This window comes from Cucurbita pepo, chromosome LG04 (assembly GCF_002806865.2).
Source record: "Cucurbita pepo subsp. pepo cultivar mu-cu-16 chromosome LG04, ASM280686v2, whole genome shotgun sequence".
In the NCBI taxonomy this organism is placed as follows: domain Eukaryota; kingdom Viridiplantae; phylum Streptophyta; class Magnoliopsida; order Cucurbitales; family Cucurbitaceae; genus Cucurbita; species Cucurbita pepo.
Genome location: NC_036641.1, coordinates 10,287,727 through 10,307,641, shown reverse-complemented (window position 1 = coordinate 10,307,641; position 19,915 = coordinate 10,287,727). Strand labels below are relative to the sequence as shown.

The following is a 19,915-nucleotide window of genomic DNA, read 5'->3' as shown; positions in this document are numbered from 1 at the left end:
TAATTTAATTCACCAATTTTAGTTTTCCAAATGTTTTTGAAGGAGAAGATTTGAAATATATTTAGACTTTAAAAAATGGGAAACAGTTGCAAAGTCCAAAATGGATAACGGTAAGTGATCGGCGATGACGAGAAGTTCCGATCCGAGACCGAAAGATTGGGCTTCTGTCGACGTCGGAACCCTACGTCCGTCCTTAAAATCCAAACCTTAAATCCGAAGTAATCAATTCGGACGAAATCTTACATCTCCAAATTCCGATGATTTAAGATCGATTTCTTGGATCTTTATTACGCCATTCTTCTCGTTCCCGGAAATTTCAGTGTCTGATTCAGGGCTCTATTTCTTTCTTGTTGGATCTTTATTGCGCCATTCTTCTGAATCAGACACTGTAATCTTCTGTGCTTGTTCTGATTGTTTGCAGATTGGAGAGCGGGAAGCTTCAAATTGTTAGGGGTTTTCTTATCATTCTTTTTTCTTTTGTTCAGATTGCATTGATTTTCCAGAAATTGTACAACGCTCTTAATTGATCTGTTCTTGCGTTTTGAGTTACTGTGTTTAATTATCTTCACGGATTGGATAGGTTAGGATGCGATCCAGACGCAATGTGGCTCCAGCGATTGATTTGTTCCCAAACCTTAAACCTCCCCACAGAACTTTAGGTTTTCACAGGACACTTGTTCTAATCATCACATTCCTTGCATATGCGTCCTTCCATGCCTCGAGAAAACCTCCGAGCATCGTTAAGAGTGTGCTTGGACCAACAATCCCGGTAAATTCATCAAACATTTCGCTGAGTTCGCCCTCAAATGGAACTGGATGGGCTCCTTTTAATGGCCCTGACGGCCTCCAGTTACTAGGGAAGCTTGATCTTGCATTTCTTTCTGCATATTCCATTGGAATGTATTTTGCAGGGCATGTTGGTGACCGGATGGACTTGAGATTATTTCTTGTTTTTGGGATGATGGGTAGTGGCATTTTCACGATACTATTTGGGTTAGGATATTGGTTAAATCTTCATGTGTTGTTGTTTTTCATTACTGTTCAGATTGTGTGTGGTCTATTTCAGTCAATTGGATGGCCATGTGTGGTGGCAATTGTAGGAAATTGGTGTGGCAAAGAAAAGAGGGGACTCATTATGGGTGTCTGGAATTCAAATACTTCCATTGGAAACATCATTGGATCGATTGTAGCTTCTGGGATTTTGGAAATTGGATGGGGTTGGTCGTTTGTGGTACCTGGAGCTTTGGCCATTTTTGTTGCCATTTTGGTGTTTCTGTTTCTTGTTGTGAGTCCTGAAGACATTGGATTTGAAACCTTTGTTCGTGTTAGCGAGACTGAATTGAAGGCTGAGGCGATTCCAGTTGAAAAATCAGAGAACGCAGATTCAGAAGAAACAGTGTTGCTTGGTGTTGAGCATCATTCAGATTCTATGCCTGCAATTGGCTTCTTAGAGGCGTGGAGGTTGCCGGGTGTTGCGCTTTTTGCTGGCTGTCTCTTCTTTTCCAAGCTTGTCGCTTACACTTTTCTCTACTGGCTGCCATTTTACATCAGACACACAGGTACCTCTTTCTTATTGCTCATGAATGAAATTATCATTTGAAATGCAAAACATAGCATGAATGTGATATGAACCGAGAGACATCAATCATACAATATACTACAATGAAGATGTGAAGAAAATGTGGTTGAAATTATCAAAAGATATTTCAATTCATGCCACATTAAAGAAGAATGAAGTTTCATGTTATAAATTTTCCAATAGTTAAAGAAACAAGAGTTTGTTGAGTTACCCGTACTCCCCACGATCATTCAACCATTGAAGCTTGTAGGGTCTTGGATGTGGTTGTGTCTTCAAATTAAGTCTTTTGACCAGAATGGAACTCACAACATTGGTGCAACTACCGCTATCAATGACAACACTACAAGGTACAGATTGAACAAGACAACGAGTTTGAAACAAGTTCTCTCTTTGGTCTAGGCCGTCCTCCTTAATGTGGGTGTTTAGAGCTCGTCGAGTAACCAAAGATATATGTGTAGGGTCCTCTTCGCTAAACTCCTCACTCTCATCAGTTTCCTCATTTATGTCGTCATGTGCCTCGTCATCCGTAACAATTTCTCCCTCCTTGATGGTCATAATTCTTGCATTTGGGCAATCTCTACTATAGTGTCCTACCCCTTGACATCTCCAACACTTTAAATCCCTATTTCGAACATTAGACTTTTCTACTTTTTCTTTTCCCGTTCTAGAATTCTCACCTTTCTCAAATTTAGCTTGAGGCTTCTCATTAATCTCTGGATTTCTATGCTTATAATCAATGTTCTTACTATCCTTTTTCCATGTAGAAGTAGAATTGGGAAAAGTTTTAGAAGAATACCGTTGAGATCTTCTTTGGATTTGCCTCTCGATCTTAATTGCAATGTGCAACAACTCCTCAATATTAGAATAAGGCTGTAAATCAGTCTTGTCTGCATAGTCTTGTCCGCAACCATTAAGAAACCTCGCCATGAGAGCCTCCACGTCCTCCTCGAGATCAAGTCGATCCATCAATGTATCCATCTCCTTGTAATAATCTTCCACAGACTTGCGTCCTTGTTTCAATGCTTGAAGCTTTTGCGCCATGTCCCGTTGAAAATATTGTGGAACAAAACGCTTCCTCATGGACTCTTTGAACTCGTACCATGAATCAATTGGTGCTTCAAGATTTCTTCTCCTACTTGACATCAATTTATAACATAAAACTTCATTCTTCTTTAATGTGGCATGAATTGAAATGTCTTTTGATAATTTCAACAATATTTTCTTCACATCTTCGTTGAAGTATATTATATGATTGATGTCTTTTGGTTTATATTAGAATGTGTCTTGGAAGCTTTTAAAAGGCTGCTTTTGCGGCAAAAACACGTACCATGGCTGTAACAACCCAATCCCACGGCTAGTAGATATTGTTCGCTTTGGCCCATTATGTATCACCGTCAACTTCACGGTTCTAAAACGCGTTTACTGGGGAGAGGTTTCCACACTCTTATGAGGAATGTTTCGTTCCCTTCTCCAGCTGATGTGGGATCTCACAATCCACCCCCTTTGGGGACTAGCGTCCGCGCTGGCACACCACTCGGTGTTTGTCTCTTATACTATTTGCAACAGCCCAAACTCACAAAACCAACCGCTAGCAAATATTGTCTTCTTTTGCCTGTCAGCAGTGATACTAGGGAGAGACTTCCACATCCTTATAATGAATGCTTCGTTCCCCTCTCCAACCAATGTCGGATTTCACGATCCACCCCTTTTAGGAGCCCAACGTCCTTGCCAGCACACCGCTCAGTGTCTGGCTCTGATATCATTTGTAATAGTCCAAGCCCACCACTAGTCGATATTGTCTGTTTTGGCTCATTATGTATCACCATCAGCCTCACTGTTATAAGGATGTTGAGCCCTGAAGAGAGGTGGATTATGAGATCTCATATCGGTTAGAGAGGAGAACGAATCATTCTTTATAAGGGTGTGGAAACCTCTCCCTAGCATTCTAGCAGACGTGTTTTAAAACCGTGAGACTGACAGCGATACGTAACAGGTTAAAGCGAATAATATCTACTGGCTGTAAACTTGAGCTTTACAATGCATTAGTTAGTTGTATAAAGACTCAATCCAATGCCTAGAAATCGAGCAATTGTCTATAAAATCAAAAGGCCAGTACCTAAATCTGTTCAGCATGATATTGAATCCATTGTGTGAAAGAAGGCAACCTCTGTTCATCCTGAAACCATTCTTTAAATCTAGCTTTGAAGCGTGAATTGCTTATACTAGTAATTTTCTGCTGTGATAGCTGTTGCTGGTGTGCATTTATCTCATAAAACTGCCGGCATCCTGTCCACGATTTTCGACGTTGGAGGTGTTTGTGGAGGAATATTAGCAGGATTAATCTCTGATTTGATCGATGCTCGTGCAGTTACTTCAATAGCATTCCTGCTACTCTCAATTCCTGCTTTAGTTCTCTACCGTGCTTTTGGGAGTATTTCCACAGTCACCAACACCTGTTTGATGTTTCTTTCGGGGTTACTTGTCAATGGCCCCTACTCACTTATCACCACAGCTGTTGCAGCTGACCTCGGCACTCAAAGTATGCTTGCAGGGAATTCCCGAGCTTTAGCAACCGTGACTGCAATCATCGATGGCACTGGGTCTATTGGGGCAGCTCTTGGGCCTCTTATGGCAGGATATCTTTCCAGTAGAGGATGGAACGCTGTCTTTTTCATGCTGATTCTTTCCACCTTCTTTGCTGCCCTGTTCTTGGTTAGTTTAGCTTTATCCGAAATCAAAGTCAACTTGGAGCAAGGACAATGGTTTTCTAGTTCCCACACCTCAACGATAGTGGTTTAGGTCTAGAGCAATAGATTTCTGATAGAAAATATATTTGTACATCTTTGTATCCTATTCCTTTGTATTCCTATTCTTTTGAGTGATGTGAGATCTCACATTGGTTGGAGAGGAGAACAAAGTATTCTTTATAAGGGTGTGAAAATTTTTCTCTAATAGACGCATTTTTGTGAGGCTGATAACGAAACGTTATAGGCCCAAACAATATTTGTTAACTGTGGGTTTGAACGGTTACAAAGTTATTTGCCTGCACTTTTGTTTCTGTCGTGCCGATGCACTCACCTTCAGCAAGCTTGTGAGATCTTATGTGATCTCATATGTGATTGGTGGGTAGATAAGGGGAAGGGTGTCACAATTGTACTCTAGCAACAACGAAACAATAATTGTGTGACACTTGTTTTAACCAAGTGAATAAGTCAGCTATGAGAAATTTGAACTTTGCGGACTACGTAAGTGTATGCTCAAGCCTCAAGTTACGTTTGAGAGAAATGTTTTAGAAAACGTGAGTGAGGAAACAACAACCGCTTTGATAGCATATAACTTGGGTAGGAAGAAGTGACAACTAGTCATATCTCTCTATAATACATTTTGGAGTATTTTAGCTCTGGTGGGTGTAGACATGATTTTAATAATCGGTCATACATTCCTGTATTCCCACAATATATACTAGTGAAAGATCTATCTAAGATGAAAGTATATAAAAGAGATTTGGAACGGACATACGGTCATAGCAACACGTTCTTGACAAACATAATTGAAACACCCAACATACGACTATAGACAACTCAACACGTGTTGAGCAAATACAACCGTGACAAAGGGCAGGCAAAGGCATCGGGCATAGGCATGGTGATGTCCTAATCTAGTGCCCCATTTCATATGGCTGAGCGGAATTGGGGGTAAAAATGGGCCCAAATTCTTGAGAAATGAGTACTCAAAATGGTGCAAGAGATGTAAGAAACATGATGGATCCAATTCAAAGCCCACTTATGGGACCCTCTGCCACTCTTTGTTCCCATTATGCACCACCTACCACTCTCTTCGCTCTTCAAAATAGAACCCTTTTTGTTTTATTTACAAACCCTAGTTGTTCATACTATACAAAACAGTTCCTTTCAGTTCCTTTTCTCGAAGTAAAAGTAAAAAAAAAAGACACCCAAGTTGGTGGGATTAATATATTATAATGTCTGGTCGTTCCCTTTATCCATGCAGAACATTATGAAGAATTAATTAATTAGGGGTACAAGTAGTAATAATAATATTAATGTTGATAATATATATAGGCTTTTAGTAATGGTATGTACAAAGGACAGTTCCCTAAGCCCTAAAAAACCTGCAGCATTTCTGTAACGCTGTCTTTTATACTCTTCTCTTTTTTGTTGAATTTCTTTTACCCTACAACCCTTTTTGTCTTGTTCGGTTGTGTTGTTTGTCTGTTTCTTTTGGGATCAGTTATGTATTGGAGGCTTTCTTGTTGCTGGAGAATAGTCCATTTCTGCTATCTCTATGAGGTCTGGATAATGTTGTTGTTCTTCATGCCCTGCCTCAAGATTCTCAGAAACTGCCTTTGATCTCTTCATGTCCTGTTCTTTCATGCCCGGGTTCCCTTTTTTGTTTCCTTCTTTGTTCTGAACATCAAACCACACAACCCTTTAGTGATAACTGTCTACTTTGAACATAAGCTCTCATGACTTTGCTTGACAGGTATTTTTTATTTATTAGTCAATGTGTGGCTCCCTCTTAACAATTCTCATCGAATAAAGTACACTATAGAGCCTCCTCTGAAGCCTATGGATCCTTTGAACAACTTTCCTGAGGCTCGACTCCTTTTCTGGAGTCCTTATCCTTTGTTCGACACTTGAAAATTCTATTCACATTGCTAATTTACGGGCATGACTCTGATACCAAATGTTGGAAATGACCCACGATCGAAATATGTCGAAATAACGAAAAGAATTGAAAAGCTAAGTGTTTAAGATTTCTTTGTTTTAAAAGCTCTCTCCTCTCAAGTTGTTCCTTTTTCTTGTTTCGACATATTTCGATCGTTGGTCATTTCCAACCTAATCAATTGTTGTTCTTGTATGAACTTCACGTAAATTTGTTAGGTTTTAAAATCCGAGATGACTAAGACTAAGACTAACCCTTGTTGTGGAAGGGGTTGGAGATGATGGCGAAGTTTCCATCAGAAGTTTTCTACTTTTCCCTGCATCATAAATGTCAAACCCACTTTAGATATGCGATGTGATGCATAATAAAGAGTGGAATATGTCCCGTTTGGGCAAAATTTAATGCACAAAACTTAATCCCAACCTGAATTACAATGCCCATTTTCTTCCACCAATGGAACCTCCTCTTCCTATAGTTAATATATATTAGCCATCAAGATAAGAGATTTTGGAAGAGAAAGCTTTAAAGGGAAAACTCACAAGTGGTGTTCCTAGCAGCAGTGGCTTCATCAGCCCATTCCCCAAGGGAACACCTTCACAAACACAAACCATTTCCATTAAAGCATATAAGAGCATCAAACAACAAAACCCATCTAAAAGAAATTGCAAAAAAGTTGCATACCTTGAGAGTGATCAAAGAGGAAGAACATAAGGAGAAGAGAAGCAAGAACATGAATGGGCCTCATTTATGGATCCAAACAAGTGTTTTTTTTTTTTGTGTTTATAAGAGGAGATCAAAGCGTAGAAAGTAAGCTAAAGACACCAAATTTGAGACAGTTTTGGATTCCTTAAGGTGGTCGGAATTGAAGGAGAGATATGAGGAACTCGTGAATGCTTGATGCCTTGGCAATTGAGGCTTCATATTATATATATATGAAGTGTGAGGGTCCCATTTTGTGATGACTTCTCAAAAACTTTGAAGGTTCGATTGGGATTTTTCTTCTTATTTTCTTCTTGTATTCCATTTAGAATGATTAATCGAATCAAGGGGCTATAATTCATTGTAGGACCATGCTGTTTTGTATGATTCATCAAATCAGATGGCTGTCTTCATAGAGGCACTATCACGTGCAAAATCATAGCCTTCAAATGCCCTTACCCATCGGGGGATGAACAATCATACATCTTTTCATCAATCCTTCACTTAGTGACAAAATCAAGGTTATATGTGAATATAAACAACTTAATTTAATGGATAAAGTCTTAACTTAATTCGACAAGATTTGGAGCTCGGGAATTCATATTTGAACTTGTTCCTTGAGATTTGTGAGATCCCACGTTCGTTGGAGAAGAGAACAAAACATTCCTTGTAAAATTGTGGAAACCCCTCTCTAGTAAACACGCTTCAAAACTGTGAAACTGATAAAACAAACCATATTTACTAACAGTGAGTTTTGGACTATTAGATTTGGTATTAGAACTAGACATCATGTGGTGTGCCAGCAAGATGCTGACCCCTAAGGGATGGATGGTAAGATCCCACGTTAATTACGGAGGGAACGAAACATTCCCCTAACAGTGACCTTGAGTTGTTACGAGATTATACCTTTTTTTTTTTTTAAGCATTAAACTTTATTGATTTGGAGTTTGATGTGCCAATTCATTATAGATTTCAAATAGTAATAAATTTTATAGCTTGATTTTTTTTATTTTTTATTTAATTTTGAAATCATTTTGGAGGGTGAAATGCCACGTAGTCAACTAAGAGAAAGGGGTTAGTGGGGTCGAAAGGCATGTGTTGGGGAACAATCAGATTTAATGCATTGCATGCGAGAGTGACTAGACAAACGGTGAAAGACACCAATTTGCACAACTATAATTCACCGCATTTACCGACGTGGTGCCATGGTCTCTCCACGTGGACGTCCATATCTTGGGCCCCACTTTTTAATGACGTGGCATATCCGCCATGCAGGCACCGCCACCCCATCTCCACCATACCCACGCTTCAGCTTCAGCTTCCCCCACCTTCCGGAACGGGCGCGCGTGTCCCACAATTTCTCTCCATTATTTTTTTTTTTCTCATTTTTAAATTTTATTATAAATATGTTTTTCTCAAAATTTAAAATAAGTATCTATTATTCATGAAGAATCTATAAGATTGTAAGATTATAAACCCAATTTCGAGACGTATTTTTGTTCTAAATGTGACATAATATATATTAAATTTTGTTAATTTTTTTAAATTAAATGTAATGTACTTGTTTTATTCCTTTTTAATTCTCTCTTTTGAGTATATATTAAAATAAATATTTATTCAATCAAGGAACCTATCCAAATAACCCACCTCCCTTCCTATTCTTTTTATGTAACATGCTCAATGAGAAGCTCATATATTAAATTAAATAAACAAATATTTTGGCACAAACCCTAAACCCAAAAAGCACAAAAATATAATTTTTTTTTTTTGGGTTAAATTATTGTCTTATTTTTTTAAAAAATATCGAAAGTGATATAGAAATTTATTAGAATTTAAAATATTTTAATAAATTTCTAAAATATGGGTATTTAAAGAAAAAAAAAAAAAAACAAAGTGGAAATGGGAGGAAGGATATAGGTGCCGGCAAAGCGACAGCACATGTTCCTCGGAAACTGGATGTTTGAAATATAAAATTAAGTGGTAGCTATAACTAACTATATGATATAATGTTGTGTTTTAAAAATATGTACTTTACCTTAACAAAATAATGTAATAAAAACCATGCTTCTCCTCCTTCTCCTACGTATTTTTTGGATTAATGTCTGGTCAAACCATAACATATTTTTAATTCTTGACTTTATATTTAATTTTTCTACCTAAACTTTCCAAACTTCCAATTTAATGGTCTAAAAAGACCAAAAACAACATTAAAATATACTTATTAGTAAATAATAATAAAATATAATAAAAGTACAAATTATCCTTTTTCAAATCTAATTCATAAATAAAAGAAACAATCTATTTAAATTCTCATCCGAAAATCTAAGTTAAAATCTTATAAATATATTATTATAAGTTCAATTTTTGTAATAATCTCCCCAATATACCTTTAAATTACAAATTTACCGTTAGCATCCCGAGGTGAAATTTCTCTGCCCAAATGGATAGACAGAATAAAGATAGAGATATTTTTTACCTCCTTAGTTTTATGGCTAAATTTACCTATTTTTACTATTGGATTTTTTTTTCTACGTATTTTCTTCATGACCCGACACATTTATCGAGTCCATTGCAAAAATCGATAAGATACACGTTCCAAAAAATAAGATCTTTCAGTATGATACATCAACTATTGCTAAATAGACAAAAAAAAATATATATATATATATATAGAATTCCTAAATTAGTTCCTAGATAATTATTTTAGTTTAGTTTTTTAAACTAAGTACGAGAATAAAAATGATTATATTTTTAAAATAGAGTAACACAATTACAAATTTTAATGTTGTTTTTTTTTTCTTGGGATATGATGGGCATCAAAATAATTCTTTTGTGACCATAGAATAGGAAAAAAAAAACATATTGGGTAAACAAAAAAAGGTAACTTTGGATAAAAATATGAACAATACCTTAGCGACAAATGCAACTTGTAGATGTCTTATTCCTTGTCAGAAAAGTGGTTGGGTCTCTAATAAATGTTGTATGCTGTAACAAATCTTTGTCATCTCCAATGTCATTACATAAGCTTTCACCATAAATCAAACGAATAATCTTTCTAGTCACAGAAAAAAAAGCATATGCTATATATACTTCGGGTTCGATTAATTCAATCTTATAAACTTAACAAAATAACCAATATTATAAGCCTAAATACACCATCTTCCAAATGTTTAGACCAAAAAATGCTCGTAGTTTTTAAACACGATGATTTTGAATGGTGGGAGGAGTAGAGTTTGAAAAATATATTCTTTTAGTTTTGGAAAACGTATCGAATGCAACTTTCTCCCACGTGTCTTGTCTCAACTTTTCAAGACATTACCTATGACCTAGCGTAAGAGAAGGGATGAAATAGCACACTTTCATGTTTATTGATTGAGTACCATGCAAAAGCTATCATAAAATGGGTTAGATTAGTTCGTTTACGAAGTTTGCCCTAAATTTGATTTGACATCCAATAAAGCGAGTGAGAAAGCAAGCTCGAAGAAGGTATATAGGTCGGGTCTTTCTAGCAGCATCGTCGTAGCATCACGTAATAATTCTAAACGAAACCGTACTACAAAAACATACTAAGATGAGGGGAATTCAGAAATGACATTGTCGGGTCATTGTTTGACAAGCACATGGGGATAGTTCTTGGTCTCCTTTGGTTGGAGGCTTCTTCAAATTTTGATGGTCTTATATTTTGGTAGCTCCTTCAAGAATGATCGTCTTTCCACTTAATTTGGTCGCATAAAGGAGAAAAAAGGAGACCCAATTGAAAGAAGAAGCCTAAAACCAAAAGACATGATATTCAAAGATGGGTCCAGTGAGAGTGGCAGGCATATGAAATGGGTATCTATATATCAACAGAATGCAACATGAGTATTAATTATATGGGTCGGATGATGAACACAAGAACATCTTGTGGAATTGTGAAATGGTGTGGGTTTGGTTTGCCAATAAATGATATGAGAATGATGTGTATTTATTGTCAACCTCTCCTCTTCTCCATCGGGTTCGGTATGAGTCTAAATACAAAGTCTTTTAAATGAAAAACTATCGTCTTTCTTCACTTGAACTATAAGAGAATTATGTTCGAAATCACTAGTAAATATTGTCTTCTTTGAACTTTTCCTCTTGAGCTTCGTTTTTAAAACGCGTATGCTAGGGAGAGGTTTTCACACTCTTATAAATAATGTTTCGTTCTCCTTTCTAACTGTTGAGAGATTTCACCATCCTCTCCCTTTAGGATCCAACGTATTCGTTGGCACTCGTTCCTCTCTCCCGTCGATGTAAGATCTCACGTCTACTTTCTCGTAAGGCCATACCTATGAGTTTATAATCCTCACATGGGAGTGTAAGGCTACAAAGGCACATGGATGTGTAAGCACTTCCCGTAACCAAGTGGCCCCCTATGTATAATATCACATTCTTTCTTCTTCCATCCACACTTTATCTAGCCCTAGCTAGGGTTTCCTAGCTCTAACATGGCGTTTTCTATACAACTTCAAACCCTATGATATTATCCCAATTTGATTCAAATTAGGTTAGTCTAGAGCTACACGTTACGAAACGATCCGTTTTGAATTTTCTTTCATAGAATTCGTCGAAACCTAACTAGGATTTTAAAATAAACTAAAAATTGGTTACACGCTTCTCTTTCCTTCATTGATTCGCAAAACTAAAAAAATCAATTTATCGAGCAAAATGAGAGAGAAGGATTTAAACCTCGATATTACTTCAACATTATGCTCAAAGAAATTCACTTCAATGGACTTAGCTTGCTCGTTAGAAGATCAAGCTACCAAGTACCAATCTCGCAACAATACTAGCGCAAAAGGATCCATCCTTCACTTGTTGATCGTTCCCGAATCAGGTTGTATTAATCACAATATTTGCAACGATTTTCAAACCAGGTTCTTTGTTATAAAATAATAATTTTAACTCCTTAATTATATATGATGTTGCACTCACAACTTTAATTACATCAATTATATCTCCAAATTTAAAAATAAAAATACTTGAAATTAAACGCTTTATAAGATTGTTACATTAATACTCAAATTATGCTATTATTTTGTATTATTATATTATAATTTTATATAAACTTTAAATAATTTTATACAATAATGTTTCAATCAATACATAATATTTGTTGGGGGCATATAAGATCATATCTATTCTCAATATTTCACTAAATAAACGACTAATTAGTGAAATTACGTTTATAACATAGAAAAAGAAAATTTAAAATTTTATTATTTTCATAAACGTTCTGACCATAGGCGAAATTCGTAATTTCGCCCCCATCCACTTCCGGCTCTGGCCCCCAAAGAATTTGGCACTCGGAAGATGTAGTGGGCCAGGCCTATAAGTAAGCCCAAATGGATCTCGGAAGATATAGTGGGCCAGGCCTATAAGAAGCCCAAATGGATCTCGGAGGATATAGTGGGCCAGGCCCATAAGTAGCCCAAATGGATCTCGGAAGACGTAGTGGTAGGCTCATTAAATCTTTTTAAAAATAAAGCAATTCATTACAAAAAGAATAATAATAACTTTCTAAATACTTTTTAGTTTTTAGAATTTTGTTTTTAAGCTTTTTAAAAAGATTATTCCAAATGGGCTTTTAATTTTTGTCTTTTTACTTCAACACTTTTTTTTTTTTTATTATTATTATTATTTATTGACTACTATAATGTAAAGTTCCAGATGTAAAATAATAATAATAATTAAATTACAAATGTCAAAATAGGTTTAATTAAACCAATGAATGGTAGAGAGAATATATACTATTTCTTGCATTATCTACAATGTGACAACATTTCTTTTACTTAATTGGTGCTTTATGCCATTAACCACATTCTAACAAATTATTTAATAAATTATCGAATCAGTAACTTTAATATCCATGTATCCACACCGATATGAATACTAATCTCACAGATAAACACGAGTCCTTTCAACATGCTGTTGTTTTCACTCACGTGTATCTAGTAAAATTTTAAGGGGGCCAGGACACCTGACGTTCAATTATTTTTTAAGTTACTCTGAGTTGTTTTATCTTCAGAATCATTCTATGTTAGATATGGTCTCGGTTACTCGAATGTTACTTAAACCGTAAAGATAAAATTCGTGATGATGTACGTGAAGAAAAGACATAAATTTTTGTCGTGATGGGTGGTTGAAGCGGTTAGGTTAAATTATATTTGAAGGAAAGGTGGAAGGTGGTATGAATGGAAATATTTGATATCTAAAAAGTGATAATTATGTCTCAAATTGGGTACCCATCCAAGAAAGCATATGCTTTAGGCCCACGTTGACAGCTAACCTACTTTCATTCACCGCAGACATTATTAATTATTGAATAGTTTGAATGCTTTATTTATAACATTTATGTTGCTATAGTATTATAAGCTTATTATAATAATTTCATTTTTTAAATAATAAACCGTGCCACTTAGATTATTTTTTCACTTTATAAATGATATCCAAATATAATAAAAATTTAATCAAATTTGATTATGTCATTGTAATCAATGAAAAAGACTACTAGATTATATAAAATACAATGCTAAAATGGAAATTCTTTTAATGAACTATATTTATAATCAATAAAGTTCAAATATTAACTCAGTGGATTAGATTAAAATGGTAAGTCTTAATTAATAATTACAAATTAGATTTTTTTTTTTATGTATTTTAAATTTATTAAAAATAAGAATAATAAAACCGTCACAATCCGATTGGAAATTTGAAACTAGGGAGTCGGTGCGCGCAAGGACACGTTCACGACGCGTCACAAAACAAACGTGTTAGACAGAACGGAACGGAACTGTTCTGTCAAGTGGGTCCCACATCAGAATATTTCCTATTTAAATTATTAATCGGTTTGTGACACGTGTATCTTTCACGAGGGCGAAAACTGGAATTTGACAAAAGTATTCCAGCAGCCAGAAGACCGCGCAAAACAAAATGCAAGCGCCAAGCGCGCGGCTCCAAATTTGTACGATTTCCTTATTATTCCCCTTTTTACCATCTTGTCCTTCCCACCCACGTCTCCCTCAATTAATTAATTAGTTAATTAATTAATACCAAAAGAATTTAAAGTTCCACATGCAATGCACACATGTTTTTAATTTACTTTTATTAATTATAAGTTGGGTATAATTTATTTAAACTTTCATTAATACTCGTAATTTTTAAAAAAAAAATTTCAAAAATATTTTTACTGTTCTGAAAATGTTCATAAATTTTAAAAAATAAAAATAAAAAATTTAAAGATAATTTATGACATGCAGATAAATGATTTTCATCTATATATATTTATTAAACTTTTGACGTTCCTAATTTTTTTATATTGTGTAATTAAATATAAGTGGATCAAAATTACCTTTTAATTTTTTACATTTCATTCCTTTAATGTAGACCCATTTTATTTCAGTAATAACTGTTTAACAGTCAAAAGAAACCCCAAAGCCTGTTTGATTTTGGCATATTTATTTTGCATCATTAATGCTATTTTATAAAGGAAATTATTAAAACAAATCTTCCAAAATATTATTTATAGCCTCAAATTTAATTTTTCTTTTAATACCAAAACTAATGGAAGGGACATATTTGGAAAATAAAAATTTAAAATAATTATATTTTATATAGGATTTAGAGACAAGGGTATAAATGTAATGTAATTTAATTTTTAAGTAATAAGGCATTATTACGAAGGGTAAAGAGGGAAAAAACATGGGAATTATAGAACGATGAGAGAGAAAGCGAGGGTATTTTGGGTACAAAGTGAATTTCTTCTTCCGAACCTCTAAACATAAGCGTGCAAGCCCCACAGATCTCTGGCTTTCTTTCTCTCTCGGCTCTCAGAATTAGAACACAGCCTGCAACGCAGTGATCGACGATCACTGCTATGCGGATTTTCAGATCAACTCTCTTCACTCTCCCTATTCTCTTTGCCCTTTTCCTTCTCCTCCATTCTACCATCGCCGCCGGCTCTGACCTCCATTATTCCCGCTTCCATGGTACTCTAATTTCCCCTGTTTTTCCCCTTGTCAGTCTCGTGTCCATTTCTCTTCGTTTTTTCTACTTGTTGAGTGACTTTATTGTCTTTTTCTTTTTTTGATCGGAGCAGTTAGCCCTGGAGTGTTGGTTCGGGCAGTGGAGCTGTCGAAGACGACGGGTAGGAATCTGGCGGAAGCCACCGTTGATAATTCATCTCTGATTTTGGCTGAGAGTAGGACGCAGAGGAAAGACCCTCTTAATAATTTTGAGCTCTATACTGGGGGCTGGAATATACGCAATAAGCATTACTGGGCTGTAAGTTTCGTTCTAACTGGTTTTGTATTGTCATTTGTGCGTGCGTTGCTTCTTCTTTCTATACATTGTGAATAACCACTGCCGATAGGGTTTTGCTGTTCTTTTCGGTTAAATTTACAATGGGTTTTGAATTTCTTAAGTTCTTTGCTTTTTTTTTTTTTTTTTTTTTTTTTTTTTTTTTTTTTTTTTTNTTTTCTTCCCGCTTGCTCTGTTGTCAGATATCCATTTTCCTTCTCATTTCTCTATTTGAGTTCGTAATTAGTTTTCATTTGTTTTTTTTTTCTTTTCCTCCCGGAATTACTGCTGTCATGGATTCAAAAACAGTATAGTTGCCTTGATAGTCAGCAAGAAAGTTTTAGAATGTACAGAATCAGAGAAGGGGAAGGAGCCATTGATTTTAATAGCTGCTTTATGAATTTGTGAGTTGGTCTGTGATTGATAGTGATAGTTTTAATTGAAGGCTTTGTTGTTCATGGTTGGCGTGATTTTGTGTTTAACTTTAACTTTATTTCAAATGTTCTTGAACAATTTGTTTCTCTACTTTATTTTATGAACTAATTTGCTCTTGGGGTTTTGTTTTTGTTCTCATCGTTGTCCTGTTCTGCAGTCTGTTTCCTTTACAGCAGCTCCCTTCTTTGTCATCGCTGGGGTTTGGTTCATTGTGTTTGGATTGTGTTTGATGCTCATCTGCCTATGCTACTGCTGCTGTCGAAGGGAGCCTTATGGATATTCTCGATTGGCTTATGCTCTTTCTCTCATTTTCCTCATCCTCTTTACTATTGCAGCAATGTAAAAGTCTTTCTTTTTTCCCCTTGGCCTTCTCCATATTGTTCACTATTTTGAAGAAATTTGATCTTCAAAATTTAATGTTTGGTTTTCAGTGTTGGGTGTGGTGTTTTGTACACGGGTCAGGGGAAGTTTCACAGCATCACAACAAGTACACTGGACTATGTAGTGAGTCAAGCTGAAACAACTGTTGACAATCTCCGTAATGTATCAGATTACCTTAGTGCGGCTAAGAAGATAGGAGTTGCATCAGCGTTTCTTTCTGGAGATGTCAAAGGCAAAATCGATGATATTGATAGAAAGCTCAACTCTTCTGCTACAACTCTTTCTCAGAAGACTGGAGATAATTCAAAGGATATCCAATCTGTACTCAATCACATGTAAGAAGATCAAATCGCCATAGACAACATTATGGTGCTTGCTTATCTGGATATTAATGGTTTCTTCTCTTGTTTTCAGAAGGCTTGCTCTTATAATTCTTGCTGCTATTATGCTCCTTCTGGCATTTCTTGGCTTTTGTAAGTGTTTTATATTTCTTAATACTAGAAGATACAACACATGAAGGTTTTATCAAATGCAATAGAGCTCATCCCTTCTGTATTTGTTCTGCCAATTCTTTGCAGTATTTTCCGTCCTTGGGATGCAGTCTCTTGTGTACTCGTAAGTTTACGTCTCAGATTTTACTGATGAATTCAAATTTGTTATGTTATTGATGCGTATATTCTTCTGCACATATTCCTTGTGATGAACACTTAGTTCCCTTTTGCTGCAGCTTGGTGATCATTGGTTGGATTCTTGTTGCTGGCACATTCATTTTGTGTGGAGTTTTTCTTCTCCTCCATAAGTAAGTTTGTTTCTTTATGACTTGTTTAGTGTTTTTGATGTTCCATTGATTTGCTCCATCGTATTGGATAATCTGCATTGGATCTAGTTCATTTATATTTTTTGCCTCGTGTATTCGATGCTAAGCTGAAATTACTACTCATAAATAGACGAGGTTGCCTTTGTTGGCTTAAGTTAGCCCGTGGGGCAGGGTCTATCATGAGTAAAGAATTTTTCTTCAATCAACTTTTTATTTTGGTGCATACCCTTTTCTTCCTTATATCTGCAAGCTGTTAGTGAAAAGTGAAAAGGTAATAGGCTTCATTGGCAGTTTTAGCTTTACTTGAAATGGAAGATTGTTCAACTTTCTTGAAATTTATGCATGTGGGTCTAGACATTATGATGTGTATTAAATTTTAAGCTGTTTGTGATAAGGCAAGCCTTTTCCATGTCGTATATAATTTTAAGCTGTTCTTGATAAGACTACCTCTGCGATGCTTGTCTGCTGACTTCTTATCTCAATACACATTAGTGTTGTAGAAGACACATGCGTTTCAATGAATGAGTGGGTTCAAAACCCAACTGCTCATACAGCTTTGGATGATATCCTCCCGTGTGTGGATAATGCCACAGCCCAAGAAACTCTCGCACAATCAAAAAATGTGGCATTTCAACTTGTTACTGTGGTTAACAATGTCATCACTGGAATTGCAAATCGTAACTTTCCACCAAATGTTGGACAACCCTTTTATTTCAATCAATCTGGTCCATCAATGCCCATCCTCTGCAGCCCTTTTCATTCAGACCTCACTGATCGTTCGTGTGCATCGGGTGAAGTGGAACTGCATAATGCTACCAAGGTAAGTGAAACTGAAAAATTAAATGGTTTTTTTTTTTTTGAGATCCGGTAGTGTGTCTGTTATATCCACCATAAAGTTTGTGTTCTGTACCTTTCATGATTCGTCTTTCATATTCGTCTTTCATATAGCATGTGAGATCTCACATCGATGGGAGGGGAACGAAGCATTTCTCATAAGGGTGTGGAAACCTCTCTCTAGTAGAAGCGTTTTAAAATCGTGAGATTGACGGCAATACGTAATGGGCCAAAACGAACAATATCTACTAGCTGCTGTTACAAATGGTATCAAAGATAGACACCGAGTAGTGTGCCAGCGAGGACGTTGGCCCCAAGGGAGTGGATTGTGAGATCCCACGTCAGTTGGAGAGAAAACGAAGCATTCTTTATAAGGGTGTGGAAACTTCTTCCAGTAGACGTGTTTTAAAACCATGAGGCTGACGACGATACATAATGGGTCAAAGCTGAACTCTCTTACTGATTCCTCTCTTAGTGTGTCTTTTGTTTGGCACGAGTTGAAAACAACCAGGGTATCATATAAACTTTGTGACAGATATTCTATCTAAAGGAGGAAGAACTTTGTTTGATGCAGGTTTGGAAGAAGTTTGTGTGTGAAGCTTCAGCTTTTGAGATTTGTACAACTCCTGGTCGGCTGACCCCAACCTACTACAGCCAAATGGCAGCTGCAGTAAACGTAACCTTCGGCTTGTACAAGTATGGCCCATACTTGGTCAGTTTGGAAGATTGCACTTTCGTGCGACAGACATTCACAGACATACAAAACGACTATTGTCCTGGGTTGCGCCGTTACACAAAGTGGATCTACGTTGGACTGGTTCTGGTGTCTGCAGCCGTGATGCTGTCGTTAGTTTTCTGGGTTATCTATGCCAGAGAGCGTCGACATCGTGTCTTTACAAAGAGCCATCAGGGCAATTACGCCCAGTGATAGCGAAGAACACCGCTGTAAGGAACGCCCATCCATCCATCCATGTATGCTTGTAGCTATATTTGAACATTATGTGAGTGCTTATTTATTTCTGTACAAAGTTTTGAACGGTTCTTGTTTGTTATGATGGAACGTTGTTTTGTTGACACAAAGTTTAAACTTTTAGTTGAGGTTTTCAAAAATCCATAATCCCCAAATTTTCGGAGAGTTTCGAAAAAGTGTCGAAATTTAATTACATCCAACCATTACTCAAACTAGCGAAATTCCCATTTCAACCAACCATTACTCAAACTAGCGAAATTCCCATTTCAACCAACCAAACAAATTGTAGTTAATTTTTTTTAAAGAATTTCCAGGGGTATTAAGGTAATTAGACTTCGAACTGGCTTGTATAAAAATAGAGAAAAAATAATAATAGAAAAGGAAAAAGGAAAAAGGAAAAAGGAAAAGAGAAAAAGGAGAAGCCCTTGAATGCCTCAAACACAAACACACGAATCTTCTTCCACAAGTTTCCCTCACAAAAAGGAAATTCAGTTCACAAGATCACTAACGAATTCACCTCTTTTTCCAACTTTTCAATTCAATGGCCACAAAATCTAGATCCGTCAATTCCAAATTGCAGAGCGTCGGCAGTTCTCGCAAGTGCCTCTGTTCTCCGACCACCCATCCCGGTTCTTTCCGCTGCAGTTTTCACCGGAACCGCCGCAAGGCCTCCGCTAGGTCATCGTCATCATCTATTACTGCCATTACCAGTGCGCAGTTGGAGCTTACGGTGTACGCGAAGGCCAATGCGGTGAGGGCGTTTCTTCTGCACATCATCAGGCCGTCCAGTAACGATCTTCAGCGGCGGAGGAATTTTCATCCCAGTCCTTCCAGGTTTTGCTTGATGAACAAACACGGAACCGGATTGGCCGTTTCTTGAATCGTTTTTTTTGGTTTTACTAGCTCTGAATGTTCTTTCGATCCTCTTCGCTGAATTTCCTGTCTCGCTTTACAGACGAGTTCGTAAATATAGTGTTTGTGTACAGATTCCATAGAACATCGCATAAGTTCGATCTTGATTCGACAAACTTTTCTTGAAATAAAATTAGGTTTTTGTACATTTCTCTCCTCTGTTTCTTTCGCTCTGATTCTTGGAACTGGAGAATCGCAATAATCAACCTGTGTTCATAGGAATTCATAAACCGATCAAAACTCATTCCACATTTCTCGCTCTGATTTGATTTGTTCCAAATTCCTTAAG

At 36.4% G+C, this 19,915-nt stretch overlaps 4 protein-coding genes across 5 annotated transcripts; 3 read left to right on the top strand and 1 right to left on the bottom strand.

Annotated features, from left to right (window-relative positions):
* The first annotated feature begins 69 nt into the window (after positions 1-69).
* Positions 70-4,540, top strand: LOC111793014 (putative glycerol-3-phosphate transporter 5). Of its 2 annotated transcripts, none has more exons than XM_023674679.1 (3): positions 70-446; positions 586-1,559; positions 3,825-4,540. In XM_023674679.1, exons 2-3 carry the CDS (start codon positions 587-589, stop codon positions 4,376-4,378), a joined length of 1,527 nt encoding a protein of 508 aa, XP_023530447.1. In that variant the 5' UTR covers positions 70-446; position 586; the 3' UTR covers positions 4,379-4,540. The 2 variants fall into 2 exon arrangements, with proteins under 2 accessions (XP_023530447.1, XP_023530446.1); XM_023674678.1 differs by having other exon boundaries at positions 71-446; positions 581-1,559; positions 3,825-4,539.
* A 1,011-nt stretch (positions 4,541-5,551) lies between these two features.
* LOC111793666 lies at positions 5,552-7,163 on the bottom strand. Its single transcript, XM_023675657.1, has 5 exons — positions 6,944-7,163; positions 6,802-6,854; positions 6,686-6,731; positions 6,517-6,578; positions 5,552-6,003 (listed from the first exon to the last, which is right to left on the bottom strand). Exons 1-5 carry the CDS (start codon positions 7,005-7,007, stop codon positions 5,824-5,826), a joined length of 405 nt encoding a protein of 134 aa, XP_023531425.1. The 5' UTR covers positions 7,008-7,163; the 3' UTR covers positions 5,552-5,823.
* A 7,602-nt stretch (positions 7,164-14,765) lies between these two features.
* LOC111793545 lies at positions 14,766-18,861 on the top strand. Its single transcript, XM_023675474.1, has 9 exons — positions 14,766-14,967; positions 15,078-15,262; positions 15,870-16,051; positions 16,144-16,428; positions 16,508-16,566; positions 16,672-16,708; positions 16,821-16,892; positions 17,403-17,730; positions 18,319-18,861. Exons 1-9 carry the CDS (start codon positions 14,856-14,858, stop codon positions 18,670-18,672), a joined length of 1,614 nt encoding a protein of 537 aa, XP_023531242.1. The 5' UTR covers positions 14,766-14,855; the 3' UTR covers positions 18,673-18,861.
* Positions 18,862-19,255: 394 nt separating this feature from the next.
* On the top strand, positions 19,256-19,594 carry LOC111793349. Its single transcript, XM_023675194.1, has one exon. The coding sequence runs from the start codon at positions 19,256-19,258 to the stop codon at positions 19,592-19,594; it is 339 nt and encodes a 112-aa protein (XP_023530962.1).
* The last annotated feature ends 321 nt before the right edge of the window (positions 19,595-19,915 follow it).